At 40.7% G+C, this 18015-nt stretch overlaps 2 protein-coding genes across 8 annotated transcripts in view; both read right to left on the bottom strand.

The window, feature by feature from the left end:
• LOC122560280 (casein kinase II subunit alpha) overlaps positions 1-18015 on the bottom strand; it is a 97276-nt gene that overhangs the window by 49367 nt on the left and 29894 nt on the right. The gene's annotated exons all lie outside the window — the stretch shown is intronic.
• Positions 7936-13439, bottom strand: LOC148147611 (uncharacterized). Its single transcript, XM_087994591.1, has 2 exons — positions 11245-13439; positions 7936-11043 (listed from the first exon to the last, which is right to left on the bottom strand). Exons 1-2 carry the CDS (start codon positions 13390-13392, stop codon positions 8302-8304), a joined length of 4890 nt encoding a protein of 1629 aa, XP_087850717.1. The 5' UTR covers positions 13393-13439; the 3' UTR covers positions 7936-8301.

Here is an 18015-nt window from a genome sequence, read left to right on the forward strand (position 1 = left end):
CTCTTTCAATGTTGCTGGTTTATTTCCCAACATATTAGCCAAAGGAGGCAGTGAAAGATGCAGTTTAGTGTGACAATCTAGATGCGCTGCCTATATCTGAATCAGTGTTCACCGAATTCATGAAACTAGTAATTCAATGCAGTGGAGTTCACTTTCATTGAAAATATGAGTAGGCCATTCAGCACTTCAAATCAGTGGGCCATTCATTATTATTATGGCTGATCATTCAACTGAACAGCTTGTCCCTGCCTTCTCCCCATATTCTTTGATCCCTTTAGCCCCAAGTGCCACATCCAAATCCTTCTTGAAATATTACAATATTCTGAATTCAAATGCTTTCTGTGGGTAGCACATTCCACAGGTTCATCACTCTGTGGGTGAAGAAACTTCTCTTCTATTATGAAGGTGTAAGTGTGTACTGTACCTTTGAGAGAGAGAGAGAAAGAGAAAGAGAGAGAAAGAGAAAGAGAGAGAAAGAGAGGGGAAGCTGGCAAGGACTGAATGAAAACAGTGTGCTGAACAATCTAAAAATGTGACATTTTGACACAAATAGCTGGTTCTGCATTGCCACGGTACAAAAACAAATTCAAATTCGGCCAGTCTAAATTAAGCCCCACAGACTAAAATCAAATCCAATTTGAAATCTACTGTTTGGGATGACATCACACCAATGAAATGATCCAATGTTTTGGGGTATAAAACCGGACATTTTGAACAGTTAAGGAGAACTACAAAGAGCACCAACAAATAGGTCTCTGAAAGGTACCTGCCCATAACAGAAGTTGTGCAGCAGAAGCCCAAAGAAAAGACAACCCAGCAAAATACAGAGGAAAATCGACAAAGGAGAATCAACAATGCTAGCTGGTTAGAAAGTGTTTTTTTGAAAATATTATTTGTTTTTTAATTGGACCAGTATTGTAGAGTGGGAGGTAAAAAACAGGTTTCAGAGAAAGGAGTTGTAAATAATAGTGGTTTTAATGTTCTCTGGATTTAAAGAATAAAATTGTTAATTTTTACATTAAATAGTGAAATCTGGGATAGTTCTTTGCCTCTCAAAATTTAACAGATTACGGTGCAAGGTGAGCTTGTGTGTGTGTGAGGTTTAAATTAACAGAGGGGTTTACCCCGTGTCCTAACACTTCATCTCAGTTCTAAATGGTTTATCTCCTATCCTTAGACTGTGACCCCAATTCTGGGCTCCCTCACCATAGGGTGCATCTTTCCTGCATTTACCCTTTATAGTCCCATTAAAGTTGTTTTTGATTTTCAGGAGACTACCTTCTCATTCTCCTGAACTCTGGTGAATGTTATCCTAACTAATTCAACCTCCACTCATTGATCGGTCCTGTCATCCCAGGAATCAGTCTGACAAACCTTTGCTGCAATCCTTCTATTGCACAAGCATCCTTCATCAGATCACAAGACCAAAATTGCACACAACATTCCAGGTGTGTTCTCTCACCAAGGCCCTATATAAATGCAGTAAGACATCCCTGTTCCTGTATTCGAAACCTCTCACTGATGTTGTGATCTACGTATGATGATTTGATTACGGTATCTATTATAACCGAGGATAGTTTTGATAATTAGCCCTATTCATGAGGTTGGTGATAAGGTTGATCTCGTAGTGCTCGGTAATGTAGGAATTCCAATATGTATGCTGAACTGTCCAGGCTTTTGATAATTATTTGCAGTACTGAACAGAGCAGGGCACCATACTTTGGAAGTATATAATGGTCTCAGACGGAGTACAACATCAGTTTACAACAATGACAACTGGTCTTTTGAGGTTAGATTATAGATAAAAATTATATAAATTAGGCCCGATTTCTCTAGATTTTAGGAGGTTATGTGTGACCTGATCAAAATATTCAAGATATTACAGGAAAAGACAAGTAAAGATTAGATTATTAATAATATAATAATTATTAATAAAGATAAATTATTTACACTCTTTGGGCAATCCAAAACTGGGGGGGGGGGGCATGATCTGCATATTAGGACCAGACCATTCAGGAGAGATGTTAGAAAAGACTTCGACACACAAAGGGTGGCAGATGTTTGGAACTCGTATCCATAACTGGCATTGGATGCTGGATCAGTTGTTACTTTTAAATCAGAGATGGATACTTTATTGTTAAGCAAAGGTATTAAAGGATATGGGTCAAAGTCAGGGATAGTCACTCGTCATTATCAGAGGATTCAATGATGAAATTCCCAAGCGCCATGCTCATTTAAAACTCGGTTAAAAATTGTGCATGTGCAATTTTTGCCCACAGATGTTGATTTGATTTGTTTTGTTTTTGACGTGGATAGGCAAATTTGTGATTCATGATTTAATGGATACAGAGGATACAGTGGATACTCTATATCAAGTTAGGCCACAGATCAGCCATCACTGAATGACAAAACGGGCTCAAGGTGCCGAATGACCTACTCATGGTGCCATGTTCCTATCCACAAATGAAAAAAACACAGCTATAAAACAGGGGCCATCGACAGAAGAAACCTATTCATGGCAAGGGGAAAAGAGACAGAAAAGAAATATACATCTGTAGTAGAGCATCACAGATGTATTAGAACATCAGTGCAGTAATCTGAACAAGAAAAAAAAGGTGCTAAAAAAGCCTAGCAGTCTACATTGCAAACTACCAGACAAACTGCTATCTCACCTAATGGTTCTGAAGTGATGCGGTCCTGCCTTCACTAATGTATATGATACCTTATCAGCTGATCTTTCAATAACTTGGTTTTATTGTCAGTGGATTAATTAATGGCACAGCAAAATTCTACCCCTAGATTTTAACAAAAATTCAACATCAGTAGAATGACCAAGGACTACATTTTACAACGAGATCGCTTTTGGATAAGATGATTTTCTGATCCATTGCAATACTTCTCCATTCATCCACTGGTGATATTTAAATAACACTTTTCTCACTGACTCTTGCTGCTGATTGCCAAATACAAATGGAGAGTTTGAAGGCCAATTCCCCATTACAACTTGAAAATATAAATGGCTGCCTCATAATTCTACATAATCAACATTATTGCTAACTCTCATTATATTTTGAACCTTCAACAGTAAGTCAAACTTTATTTCGCTTTAAGCAGCTCAAATTAACAGGATTTTCTTGTAATAAATTTAATGTTATAAAGCTAACCAAAATCTTGTGTATGAATGCATAATATTGTATGAACTGATGGGTTGTGAACCAGTCAAACTGCCATTGGCAAATTAATTTGTATGTGCACTGGTGCATCTTGTGGTTAATTAAAACATCTTTGGAATCATGCTTCTAAATATGAAATGGCTGTACAGGTATACCTAGAAGATTTCAATCACTTTGAAACATGTGAAACACCTAAATCTAAACTTAGCTAAAATTTAGTTTTTTAAATTATTTTATTTATTTTTGAGCACCTTTGGCTCATCCAGGATTTATTGCCCAGAGGACAGTTAAGTATCAATCACATTTTAATGGGCCTAGAGTCACAGGTAAGCCAGACCAGGCAAGGATGACAGTTTCCTTCCCAAAACAACATTAGTGAACCAGATGGATTTTTCCTGACAACTAGTAATGGTTTCATTTTCATTAAATTCTGAATTCCAGATTTTTTTTTTTATTGAATCCAAATTTCACCATCTGCCATGATGGGATTTGAATGAAGGTCCCCAGAACACTACTTGGATTTCTGGATTAATAGTTTAGTGAGAATACCATTAGGCCATCACCATAAGTTGAGAGGAATTCGACATTGCTTTGATTCAATATCAACAAAGCTACAAGAATCTCTCTTTGCACATCTATATTTTCTATAGTCTCTATAAAGTGAGTATACTCCCACAATTTAGCAACTGTGTAAAATTAAGAGCAGCACGGTTCAATACACTTCCCGTGACAGTATATAAGTTATCGCAGTTAAAAATCACAACACCAGGTTACAGTCCAACAGGTTTATTTGGAAGCAATAGTTTTGTCCACCCCAGTCCAACACTGGCACCTCGAAGTTTATGTTATCACACAACTGTTATGTTATCAGCAAGAAATGAGAAAATTTGAAACTTTGGTAGTTTTGATATCTTTTCTTCAAACCACAAAAAAAATCGATTTGACATATTGTAAAACATTACACCCTTTCCAGCCATGAAATAATGAGAATCAGGTATGTAATTCACAAACATATAGAAAAGCTTCATCGGTAGCTACGTTTCAATATAACTATAGTTGAAATACATTTAAATTAACTTGCTCAGAACAATATATTCAGCCTAAAGAGATGAGCCAATTTATCTCAAATCAGTTGAGCAAAAATTTATAAAATACTACTTTTTAATCATTGTTGCTCTCTTTTCCGGAACGAAAGATTTTATTTCGCTTTGCCCATGTTAGTTAGAAACTGAAAAATATACATTGATGTTAAAAGGAAATTCAGTTTGAATAACAAAAACAATGTTTAAAACAAGTCAATAATCAATGTTTTAATAGTCTATCGCCCCATACTACCACTGTGCAGCATACATGAACACGAGCATGTGATCATGTAAGTCATTATTAATAAAGAACAAGATTGCATTAAAAGGCATGTTTTCCTGAAGACTCAAATCACTTCACATCCACTGAAACGCTCTTGAACTATCAGCCAACCGATTTCCTAACAGCAAGTACCCTCTAGCAGAAAAAAGATAGATGTATGTTTGAGGGGAAAAATTTGACAAGGTCACTGGCTTTAACTCCTATCCTTTAAATACTGTGACAGATTTTATTTTTGCATCAGACCAACAGGTACACAGGATCTTGGTTTATGTCTCTTCTGTAAGATAGCACCTTTAAAATGCAGAATATATCACTGCACTATCATCCTAGATTATAAACTCAATTCCACAATTGTCCGATTCAGGTGGGCACGCCAACTAATAAAGCAACCTGATATTCAGTCTTAGTAGGTTTACAAAAGGGGTAATAATGGCCTTGTTCCTGCACTGTTTCCCACTCTTTTATACAAATTGACGAAGAGGGACACAGAATAGATAACATGTTAAGAGCCAGAATAAACTGCTATTAGAACTAAGTGCCACCTGTAATGGATCCCAAAAATAAACGATACTGCGTGACCGAGCACTGGTGATACTATGGATGCTTAAGTTTGGAAACTCTCCTTAAGTTTAATACATTACAGATTGCACAAAGAACAACAACAGGCAGTGAATTGTGTGTAATGGGAAGTGTTGGGAGACAATCTTTGAAAATAGGTACCTTCCTTACACAATATTATAACGTAAGACTTTTTATACTGTTTTTAAATACTTATAAATTGATACATGCACCATCTTTGTGCAGACACAATTGTATTCAGTGCCTGTAATAAGATAACATGCTGTGACGACACATGAAGTACCCTGCTTGGGTTTCTTTCTCAGTTGGAAGTTAGTTGTTGAGGTGTAACTGAAATCTATAAAGAGAAAGGCAGAGAATTTGTACTGTTGGGTTGATGGAAAGGCATCAGGAGACAATTATAAGGTAGGATAGAAGGAGAACACAAGAATAGCGGAGACAATAAAAGACAAAAAGCAACAGCTGAATCACTTTTAAGCAGATAATGGTTACTTAAACAAAAATAAGCGATAAATACCTAAAATAGCATTGTGCAAATAAAACCTCCTGCAGGACCACGGTTTAAGAGCAGTATAATTTAATCACTTTTTTTGTATTCATTTAGAGAAAACAAATTAGACCTGTTGAAATTTAAAATATCAGAGTCAAATAACTATTTTAGTTGTATTTCGGAAATACCAAAGTGACTCTAACTGATCATCTTTACTGGTGGACATTAATTTTATTCAGTACAAAAACTGACAAATGGTAATATCGAAGCAGTAGTAAAAGGGCGCAACCATATTATCATTACATTCTGGCTGAAAGCACAATCTCCACGAAATTACTCCCTGGTCATGCTCAAGTACTGTCTTGTCAGTCAGTGTAAAATGCCAAATCTCTACAATTTCTGGACAAGGGGAATCTGCTCTTTTATATTCTTGACACAAGGTCTACAGAGACCGATCTGCACCAACAATTACCTCACTATACTTGAACATTCCAATTACAAAAGATAAACAAACAATCTGCACCATGCCAAGCCTCGTCAAACTCTCAAAATCTTGGGTCTCCTACACTGAGACTCTTACCAGCTCACAAACATTTCTAAGGTCAGCATGAAAAATATGGCAGCCTTGCTACCCACATCTTATCTAGGATTCAAGCCATTCATCTGGGTCCAAAAAATTCTCACCTACTTATTTCTAACTCATACACATTAGAAATGTGCTGGATTTCTGAAACTTACCATTTTTTTTCCAATTCTGTTAATAAAGGCCACATGGATGGGAGCTAATGCACAGACCTCCTACTGTTTACAGGATGTGGGGCAGAAAACAGATCAGGAGGTAGAAAAGGCATGTAAAAAAGGCACTATTACAATAATTACATGGTACATCAATATGAAGGTCAAGGAATATCAAGTTGGGAGCAGATTCCAAGGAGTCCACGGAATGTCTGCGAGATGGTTTATTTCAAGTAGTTTGTAGCAGATCCCACTGGGAAACAAGCAATTTTGGTTTGGTGCTGTGTAATGAAGCAGGCTTGATTTGGAAGCTAAAGGTGAAGGAACCCCTAGGGGGCAGTGACCATAATATGACAGAATTCATCCTGCAGTTTAAAAGGGAGAAGCTTGAATTAGATGTAATGGTGTTATAACTCAGTGAAAGGTATTACAAAGATGAAGGAGGAGCTGGTCGGAGTTGATTACAAGTGGACAGTGGGGTACCTAAAAGGGAAGATAGTGAAGCAACAGTGGCAGAGTTTCTGGGGTAATTCAAGGTACACAACAGAAATTCATCATAAAGAAGAAACATACTAAGGGGACGATGAAACAACTATAGCTGAGAAGGGAAGTTAAGGACAGCATAAAAGTAAATCAAGCATACAATATGGTGAAGATTAAAGTCAGATGACTCAAACCTTTAAAAACTAGCCGAGGATAACCAAAAAAGCAATAAGAGGGGAGATGATAAAATGTGAAGGTAAGGTGGCTAGTAATATAAAAGATGATTGCAAGGGGATCAAAGATTACCAGGAGAAGGCAGGAGAATGGGGTTAAGAAACTTATCATCCATGACCAAATGGTGGAGCAGACTCAAATGTATCAAGTGGCCTTATTCTGCTCCTGTGCATTAGGATTGTGTTGTCTGACCCCATCTAGTCACCCCTCTGCCATTTTAAATTTAACATGTATCACAATGTATATTAAAAATGTAGTTCTATGTCAAAGTGAAATTAAAGTGCAGTCGTTGAACATAGTAAGCTGGTATGGATTCCTCAAGATTCTTAGTATCAGACAGGGGCTACTGGCAGTACACAAGGTACTTCAAAAGATGCTAAGTAAATAATAACAATGACTGTAAAACAAAATAAGCAAACCTTAACAAATCCAACACATACAAACTCAAAGCAATTAAAAGTACAGCTGTCTCCCCAAAGAAAAACAGCTGCCAAAGGTGCAGAATGCAAAAGCCTGACTCATTTGCCAACAAATTCTGTGGATAAACCCGAGCTGAACAATGGGTTTTTTGGACAGTGTATCAGAGGTAAATTGGAGACAGTGAAGGATAATTTTCACACCACTAGTGAACATTAATCTTTAACAGACGAGTCAGGTAGCCAGCTTGTTCCTTGGTCTTTGCAATCACTATAAGGATGCTGTTTAAAGAATTTTCAAGGATCAGGCTCGCAGGAAAGTAGTCTGACACAGAACAGGAGAAAAGAACTAAGAGACGAGTTTGCTAGAATATGAGTATTTTATTCCCCGCAGCGTCGCCTCAACCAGGTCTCGTACTTACAACGGGTCTGGTTTATACTCACTCTATGTGTTACCGGAACTGGGAGCCGTCAGTTCTCGTAGAGCGGTTGCCAACAACCCACGCTCGGCGGTTAAACGTAACCCGGAGCAGACTCTACCGAACTGGGGACTTTCCCAGCTTATATACTCTTTCGAGATCTAAACATTCATGCGAACAACAGGGCAAGACTAAGCAACACCTTCCATTCCGGTAACATATTCATGCGAACAACAGGGCAAGACTAAGCAACCCCTTCCATTCCGGTAACATATTCATGCGAACAACAGGGCAAGACTAAGCAACACCTTCCATTCCGGTAACATATTCATAATAAGATTCACACATGTATTGGGACATAATTTTAACCCTTTCACCACATTCCACTGATTGGCCCAATACATGTGTTACATCATGCCCATATATATTTTTTCCAACAAGCGTCTACGTACACGCCAAATATACAAGCAAGTCAGGATATTACAGCATGTTAAGATCACCAGGACTCCTACCAGGATCGATAAGGGTGGGAATAGGAACTTCCCCGCAGTGGAGGACATACCACTCAACATATCCCACCAATGATGAGCTGACTCTACTTCCACTACATGGGCAGCGTGTACTACCTCCTGTCCATGTATAAAGGTAGACACTGTAACCTTGGTGACATTGGTTTGATGCTTTCGTAATATCTGCTTAAGCTCCTCGGATCGGTCCAATGCTTGCTTAAACCGATCCAGGGAAATGTTCCAAGGATTCATCAGCACTTTCCACTGCACCTTGGTAAAGTGGTGAGCACTGCTATAATTGGTTAACAGATAGGTCTGATTCTGCCATTGCCACTGATAGACATTTGAGAGGCATCCCGAGAACGGTACTGTGGGAAGCGTAGGATGTGGGTTATTGGTAGCCACACAGAGCGTGTGTGGCCCAATCTGCCACATCATGTCCCTTGGAGTTTCAACAGTCCATTCGCACAGGGCCGTTCCCTTAGTCAAGCAAGGGTCCCGATATCTGTCCATCAGTAGGCAAGTTTTTCCCTGATCAGTCTGTTCACAAGCGGACAGATCATAGGTAATATTGGTATCTGGGCTAAACCACTGCCCCCTTGTCTTCAGAAAATAATATCCAGAAGATGTAATCACTGGTAATACATAATATCGACAGACCGTAACAGTGTGGGTTACATTCATGGTAACAAAGTATCCTCTACACATAGTTGCGTTACACCATGTTCTTTCTGGATGGGTTATCATCCACAATTTCTCAGATACATTCCATATTCCCCTCCACGCTTGTACATTGGGGGATGTTACCACACGCAAAAATCGTTCTTTCTGTATTTGTGCGTGCAACATTTGAATATGACAGGCAGTCCAATTTAACTGAGCTGTAATGTTCTCAAACAGTTCCTGGGTGGCACCCCAGACATCTAGTTCCCATTGCAGGGATTGTATCAATATTTTAGCTGTTTCTTCTTGAGTCATCATCACAGAAGGCATCCATCTCCCGATGGTGTGCAGCCCTTGTGAAGTAGCCTGTCCTGTGTTGGATAATTTAGTACGGGTTACCTCAGAGTCAATAGCATTTGAGATACCCATGACAGTTCCTGCACCTCCCAGTAGAGTGTCATACCATGCACGCCGCCTCCTCTTATGTTGGCATTCTGGGATAGCCGGCAGCCGCACCTGCCAGTGAACATCAGTGTGCAGTACTGCCTGGGCCATCTGCTGACAAGTTGACATAATGGGAGCCAACTGTGTGCGGTGCGCGTCAGAGACGTTAGGGCGCACCAAGATCAGCCATAACATTCGAGTCCGGTTTTGAATAACTGTTCCATTGCTGATCCAGATGTCCTCATCTCCAGTCGTGATGTTCCATCGTGTCCCGTTTGAGCTTTCACATTCATGAGCGGTTATATTCCAATGACACATATTCACCGTTGCATTCAACATCAATGTACAGTTAGGGGTTATCGAAGTTACATTTCTCCCCTTATAACATCGTACACAAGTATACATTTGACAATCACTCGTGAGATCTAAAATTGTACACCATTGATTTGCCGCGCACTTAAAATCATCTTGCTGTCGTTCCTCACTACTAATTTTCCAACCTACATTTTGTTTCGATAAGGGTACCAACGACTGAGCTGGCACACTCCTCCAGACTGATTCCCCAGGATACATAATGGTGACCAGACTGTCTTTTCCTTGGGCTATGATCTCTGCCGGTTTGGGGGGACCAGTTGTCTGGCGTACCCATACCTTGGCACCCTTAGTGTCAGTAGACCCAAATCCCCCCGTCCCACGCTCAGTAACCTTAACGGGAGCTCCCGTCTCTTCCACCGTTGTAAGGTTACATGGTTTAATAACTAATTGTGCTATTCTGTCTCCCTTCTGTATCACATAAGGTTCAGATGTGATGTTGACCAGGACCACTCCCAATTCCCCTTGGTAGTCCGCGTCAATTACTCCTGCCATCACATCAATCCCCTTTAGTGACAATCCCGATCGCGGGAGGATATGCCCATAGGTTCCAGGGGGACAAATCAATCCTAATCCGGTCTTAATCACCGTAGGTTTTTGTTGGATCAAAGTCTGGGTAGTTAGTGCTCGTAGGTCCAGTCCAGCCGAAGCCGGTGTGGCCCTTACGGGAATATCAGCTTCCTCAGCGAATCTCCACATTTTAATAGGCTGAGTCTTTGGGGTATCACATACTCGTATCATCCTATTCAAGGGTGTTACCCCATTTCCTAATGGGCGGTTATTAATTTGTTTCACCACCCGAATTAGTTGCTTCTTCCAACCTGTTAAGTCATTGCAACCTCCTGCTTTTCGTAGTGAGGACTTCAGAAGCCCATTCATTCGTTCTATAAGTCCCGCAGCTTGTGGGTGATAAGGTACATGATAAATCCATTCCACGTGGTTATCATGACACCACTGCTTTACCACCCTTCCTGTGAAATGGGAGCCATTGTCACTCTGGACCTGTATGGGCAATCCATAAAATTGTTCAATCAAATCTAAACATCGCAAGGTAGCCTGTTGATTGTTGTGACGACAGGGATGGGCTACCAAAACCCCAGACATAGTGTCCACAGCTGTACATATGTGGTTACATCCTTGTGAGGAGGGTAAGGGACCCACAAAGTCCATTTGCCAGCTCTGTCCCGGACCATCCCCCCGATGGATATGTCCCATCATGTGTTGGGGCACTCCCTGCCGCTGATGTTGACACTGCTCACACTGGTTTACTGCAGTCTTAACATCATCTACCATAAGATCTATTCCTCGGTCTCGAGCCCATTGCAAGGTTCCTTGCACTCCCCAGTGCCCAACCTTAAGGTGTGCCCATCTAGCTAGGTCCACTGAGGTGCCCCTTTGCACATTCATGGTTCGGACGATACCATCCACATATCGATTATGTAGAGCTTCCACATCATTTCGAGATGTATGGGCATCTACGTGGGTGATGTATATAACCAGGTGTTGAGCTTTTTCCCATATATCTTCCCATAACTGTTTACCCCATACTTCCCTATTTTGGATCATCCACTGATTGGCCTGCCAAGTTGGCATCCATTGTGTCATGCCGTTAACCACTGACCAAGAGTCAGAAAACAAATAAACTCCCATGACCCCTGCTTGCATGACTACCATATGCACTGCTTTTAATTCTGCCCACTGACTACTTTTTCCCTCCCCTAATTCTTCTAGGGTAGTGCCTTGTTTTGGGTTAAAGGCAGCAGCCTTCCATCTACGCTGTCCCGCTTTCCATTGGGCTGACCCATCTACGAACCAAGCCGTGGCTTGTTCATCCGGGGTCAGTTCATCATATTGTTTTCCCATCTTAACGGGTGATTCCTTGTATTCAATCACCTCAAACCGTTTTTCCCCTTCCTCAGGGGCCTCCGCCACTTGCTCATGTAGGACTGACACTCCTTTCTGTCCAGTCCGCACTCTCTCCGACACATACCATTTCCATTTAATGATGCTGCTCTCTTGGGCAGTTCCTATTCGGTGGGTAGTGGGGTCACTAAGTACCCACGGAAGAATAGGGATAGCTGTTCTCATGATCACTTCATGTCCAATGGTCAGGGCTTCGGTTTCCACCAAGCTCCAGTAGCATGCTAATAATTGTTTCTCAAAGGGGGTATACCGTTCCCCTGCCGGGAATAATTTTCGGGACCAAAATCCCAATGGCTTACGGGTTCTTCCCTGTTTTTGCCATAAGCTCCAATTGGCATAATCCCCTTGTGCTGAGACTTGCAGTTCTACAGGTCCTGACTGTATCTTTCCCAAGGATACAGCTTGCTGTATCGCTTGCTTGGCCATTTCAAATGCAGTTTGATGGACCTCCGTCCATTCAAACGCTGCCTTTTTCCTCGTAACTTGATACAAAGGTTTTAAAATTTGTCCTAAATGGGGAATATGCTGTCTCCAGAATCCGAATAACCCAATAAATTGCTGCACGTCCTTCTGGGTGTGAGGGATGGCAAAGACCTGAATCTTATTTTTAGCTTTCGCAGTGATTTCTCTTTCCCCCTTGTTCCACACAATTCCTAAGAATTTTACCGTTTGTGAGGGACCCTGGATTTTGGCTGGGTTGATCTCCCATCCATATCCCCGCATATGCTGAACCAGTCGGTCCAGCAGTTCCTGAACCTGTTTTTGGCTTGTTCCTTGTATCATTATGTCATCAATATAGTGTGAAATCATCACCTCATCAGTGGTGAAGTCTTCTGTCAGCTCAGAAAATTCCGCAGGAGGCTGAGCCCGCGGTAATTCATGCATAATTGCCTCCCCCTGTTCATTCCGTATGGGATTCCCTTCCCCATCTAACATTACTTCCCGCTGCACCGGGAGGCGTCTCTGGACTTGTTTTCTCCTAACCACTGGTTTAGCTTGGAGTACGGGTGGGTCCTCTTCGTACTGATCATCTGAATCTCCCCAAATGTTTCCATCCCAATGATCGATATCCCACCGATCCCCGTTATTTAACTGGGCTACAAACGCCCGTACTTGTACTGGGTCCGGGGTTCGAGGGACCTTCCTTTTCTCTTTCCGTTTCTTAGCAGACAGATACATAATAGTTCGTCCTGCTAGTTCAGTTAATGCTGTCAATTCAGCCTTTAACTTCATAATTTCCTGCCTCAACATAGAGGCATCTCCCGAACTGAGTCCCTGCTCATGTTTCAGGAGGGCTAATTCTGCTTCAGCTTTTTGGCGCTTGTCTGACTGTTGTCTACAAGCCGCCGCACATGCCCACATCCTCCGCTGTACCCCAGGCAAGGGGTTCTTCGGCAGGACTGAGATCTTCTCAAGGGTGGACAGCAGCGACCCTGGGGTTCCTACGCCCTCGGCCTCCCAGTTCTCCGGTCGCCCCCCACCATTTCTCAAACAAACTGCCACGTCATGCCACGGTCCATGCCATCCCGGGACGGTCGGGACCTCCACAGTTTGTTCTTCTGGTTTCTTAGCCTTTTTCCCAAACATTGTTCTGTATCAAAATCTTTCCTCAATTGCGATTGATCCTGCCGACTACGCCAAAAATGTTTAAAGAATTTTCAAGGATCAGGCTCGCAGGAAAGTAGTCTGACACAGAACAGGAGAAAAGAAGAGACGAGTTTGCTAGAATATGAGTATTTTATTCCCCGCAGCGTCGCCTCAACCAGGTCTCGTACTTACAACGGGTCTGGTTTATACTCACTCTACGTGTTACCGGAACTGGGAGCCGTCAGTTCTCGTAGAGCGGTTGCCAACAACCCACGCTCGGCGGTTAAACGTAACCCGGAGCAGACTCTACCGAACTGGGGACTTTCCCAGCTTATATACTCTTTCGAGATCTAAACATTCATGCGAACAACAGGGCAAGACTAAGCAACACCTTCCATTCCGGTAACATATTCATGCGAACAACAGGGCAAGACTAAGCAACCCCTTCCATTCCGGTAACATATTCATGCGAACAACAGGGCAAGACTAAGCAACACCTTCCATTCCGGTAACATATTCATAATAAGATTCACACATGTATTGGGACATAATTTTAACCCTTTCACCACAGATGCAGAAATGAAAAATGGGTATTTAACTTTTGATAACCCTCAAATGAAAGAAAATTTGTCAACTCCATTATACAATGAACAGCAAACACAAATCCACTTCCCGATTCCCTATATTGCCAACTTCAGCCTACATCAATTGTATTTAATGAGATCATGATTTTTGACTTTCTCAGCTTTATCCCAGAGAATATTAAAGCAACTCATTCAAATCACCATTCAAGCAAAGTTACCATAGCTCTGCATTAATTTAAAGAGGTCTCCACAGAATAGCTCAAAATTCTGTGCTGAGGAAAACATTTCCAACAGAAACACTGCATGCAAACTGCCACATAATCTTACTACAGTCATGTACAATTTAGACAAAGATGGAATTAACCTTTAGTCTAGATTAGGCCTACCAAAGCAAACTTATTTTGCTGTAAGTAGTTAGCCTAAAAATTATTTTTCATCAACCTATTAGCACCTGCTCTGATACGTCCACGGTAAGTGGCACTTAAACCCAGCCCAATGGTAGAGACATCACAATTTTCCACAACAGGCCTTAGTGGTTAATCTATATTAGTTATAGATTACATATCGCTTATGAAGGGCTTTTGCCTGAAACGATGACTTTCCTGCTCCTCGGATGCTGCGATTTTCCAGCACCACTCAAATCTAGACTGATCCCCAGCATCTGCAGTCCTCACTTTCGCCTATACTGTTAACATGTACATCCCAACATCTGCAGACCTGTTTGGCAAGGCTAAAACAGCATTCAACTCACTAAAATAAGCCAAACCAAGGTATGAATAAGAAATTAAACAATGCGTCTAAGAGAGAGGATAAAACTTGGTTGGCAGGGCAAGAGAAGAGATTTTAATTTTGATTATGTATAGCTAAACCCTTTTGCAAAAATCTGATCTAAATTACAAAAACGATTGAAAGGAAAAATAGAAACTGTAGTCAGATAACATTTGGATAAAGAAATTTCCCTTATCCAATTAAATTAACATTCCAACTTACTTTAACAGTTTGGACAATATCAAATTCCCACAAATAAAAACAAGCATGGAATAAGGCTGCTCCATGAACTGCATTTACTTTTTGACAGCTCTCAAAGTAAATGGGCAAGTTTCTGAAGTACTTAAACACATCAAATGCACACATTGTGAAGCACATGTTTCAACACCTGTGGAAACATAGCAACACAAATTGGAAACGGGGTAAGCCATTCTGCCCTTCAAGCCTGCTTCAGCATTTAATATGATCATGGCTGATAAACTCTAGTCAGTGCCCTCTTCTAGCTTTCATCTCATACCCTTTGATACTTTTGGTCTGAGGAACCATATTTATCGCCTTGAAAACATTCAAAGTTTTGGCCTCAACCATTTCCTGTGTTCCACAGGCTCACCACAGAGTGAAGATCTTTTTCATCTCAGTTCTAAATGGCCTTTCCTGCACCTTTAGACTATAACCACTAGTCATTGGAGCATCCTTCCTGTGTTTGCCTTGTCAAGTCTTGTTAGGATTCTATAGGATTCTATGAGAACCCTCTTTTTCTAACTTCATTGAATACAAGAACATAAGAATGTGGAACAGAAGCAATTCAGTCCCTCGAGCCTGGTCCACCATTTGATACAATCGTGACTGATCTCATCTCAACCTCAACTCCACTTTCATGTCTGTTCTTTATAACCATTTAACTGTTAATTAAAAATATTATCTCCTGTTAAATTTACTCAATGTCCCAGCTCTGGGGTCGTGAATTCCAAAGATTCACAATCCTCAGAGAAGCAATTTCTCTTCATCTCTGCTACCTGTTATCCTAAAGCAATGACATCTTGTTTTAGATTGCCCCACAAGGAAGCAACCTTTTTACATCTACTCTGTCAACCCCCTTTAGCATCTTATATACCTCAATCAGATCTTCTCTCATTTCTTCTAAACTCCAAAGAGTAGAGACCTAAATTGTTCATTCTCTCAAGACAAACACCTCAGCTCTGGAATCAATCGAGTGAACCTCTTCCTGACTGTCTCCAATACAAATACATGCCTCCTCAAGTAAGGGGGCCAAAATTATTCATAACACTCCAGGTCCTAACCAATCCAGTCTATTTTCATGTTAGTTCTGTCATCTCAAGAAACAATCTGTAAACCTTTGTTGCACTTCCTCAAGCAAGAACATCCTGCCTCAGATAAGGAGACCACAAAACTACACACAATATCCAGGTGTGGTCTCAAAAAGGTACTGTAAAACTGCAGCAAGATATCCATGCTCCTATATTCAAGTCCTCATGCCATATAAAAGGGCAAAATACCATTTGTCATCTTCACCACTTGCTACACCTGCATGCTTACTTTCAGCAATTAGTGTACAAGGACAGCCAATCCGCCTCCTGGTTTTGCTACCAAAGGGGATAACACCACATTTATTCACATTAATCTTCATCTGTCAGTTACCTTAAAACTAAAAGCTCTCCCCCACAAGAGACAGAAATTACCAGCATTAGAATCTTAAATATAAACTACGATTATTGCACGTGTTCACTGTCTTGCTGTTCGTACTTGCATGATTGAGATAAAAAGGTGGATTCAAGTATTTCAAACTCTGCTTTGCAAAGGTTTGTACTTGAGAAATAGCCCCTGCAATCCAAAATGACTCTAAAACAATTCTAGAAATGGATAACTGAATTTCATTTTATGACAAATCATGAGAAGTTAAGACGAGCTACAAAAAACTTTAAAATGTAAATACGGGCTACTTAAAGCAAATACTGCAGATTTTAATTTTTTTTTAAAAGTGCTGGCGAAATTAAACAGATCTGGCAGCATCTGTGGAAAGACACAGAGTTAACATTTTGAGACAATTGACTGTTTTATAATTTCCAAAGAAGAGTCATTGGACTCAAATTGTTGACTCAGATGCTGGCAGGCTGGTTAAGTGTCTCCAACACTTTTTACCTGTTCATAAAAGCAATTTCTTCTTGTTGGTGTTTGTTTCTGGGCGGGGGAAGCCGGGTGGAAGGGAGACATGTTTCCACTTATTACATGGTAGCAAGGCAGTTACAGAACGCTTGATGTATTTATTCAGGAGCAAACAAAACCTGTCAAAGTCAGTTAGAAAATACCCCAGCAACTGTTGGGGAAGAATCATACGAGACCTAAAATCTAAAAAGGGTGTGAATGGCATGCTAAAAAGCTGGAGAGTTGAGGATCAGGCTGTGAAACAGATGTTATTGGTTGGTTGGAAAGGGAATTCTGGAAAGCTATGCCATCAGGACTGGTGTGACCTAAATAAAACAGTTTGTAGACAGACACCTCGTCAGTGTTAACCAGAGCTGGGGATCTTGTTTTGGATAATTTTGCCAATGAAAGCAACTCAAAGGGGCCAAACAGGTTGAGCAGAAAAAGTGAGAAATCACATGTGCTGAAGTTGGAAGGACTAAGAGCGAACATGGTGCCACATTTATGCCAGGAATTGTGTGTTTGCAACTTTGTGAAATAGCAAGATATCCATGCTCCAATCCGCCTCCTGGTTTTGTTGACCACTTATCAAGCAAAATTCATCATCTTGGGTGAAAGACCATTTGCATGGTGATGCCTGCCAAAATGTATGTTGATTTTGGGTTTGACTGTTGCAGAATAAATTTTAATAAGTGAAAACTTGTCTATCAATTTCTTTTGGAGTTGTCTGTGAATTATTTTCTTTTCAGATTATTAGTCTTTCATAGGGGCTGCAAAACAAGCCAAACTACAGGACTTGAGCACCAAGTTTAGGGCAGCACTACCTTACATCCAAATGCAGTGTTATAAATAAAATGTTCAGCAGCCTGTTGAAGTTTGATTGTATAAGATAATGTGCTCACTGGCAATGCTATTATTTATCATCTAACTCTAATTGCCCTCAAGGAGGTAGTGTTGCACTACTACAATGGGTATAGTGAAGGTGCATCCATAATGTTTTTAAGGAAGAAGTGCCAGGCATTTGGATCCAATCATGTTCAGGAAATTGCAAACATTTCTAAGGTTAACAAAATACTTGGTGGAGAATCAATAAACAATAGTGTTTCCA

This window comes from Chiloscyllium plagiosum, unplaced genomic scaffold (genome assembly GCF_037043375.1).
Source record: "Chiloscyllium plagiosum isolate Xiang-an unplaced genomic scaffold, Cpla_swu_hap1 HiC_scaffold_15, whole genome shotgun sequence".
Classification (NCBI taxonomy): domain Eukaryota; kingdom Metazoa; phylum Chordata; class Chondrichthyes; order Orectolobiformes; family Hemiscylliidae; genus Chiloscyllium; species Chiloscyllium plagiosum.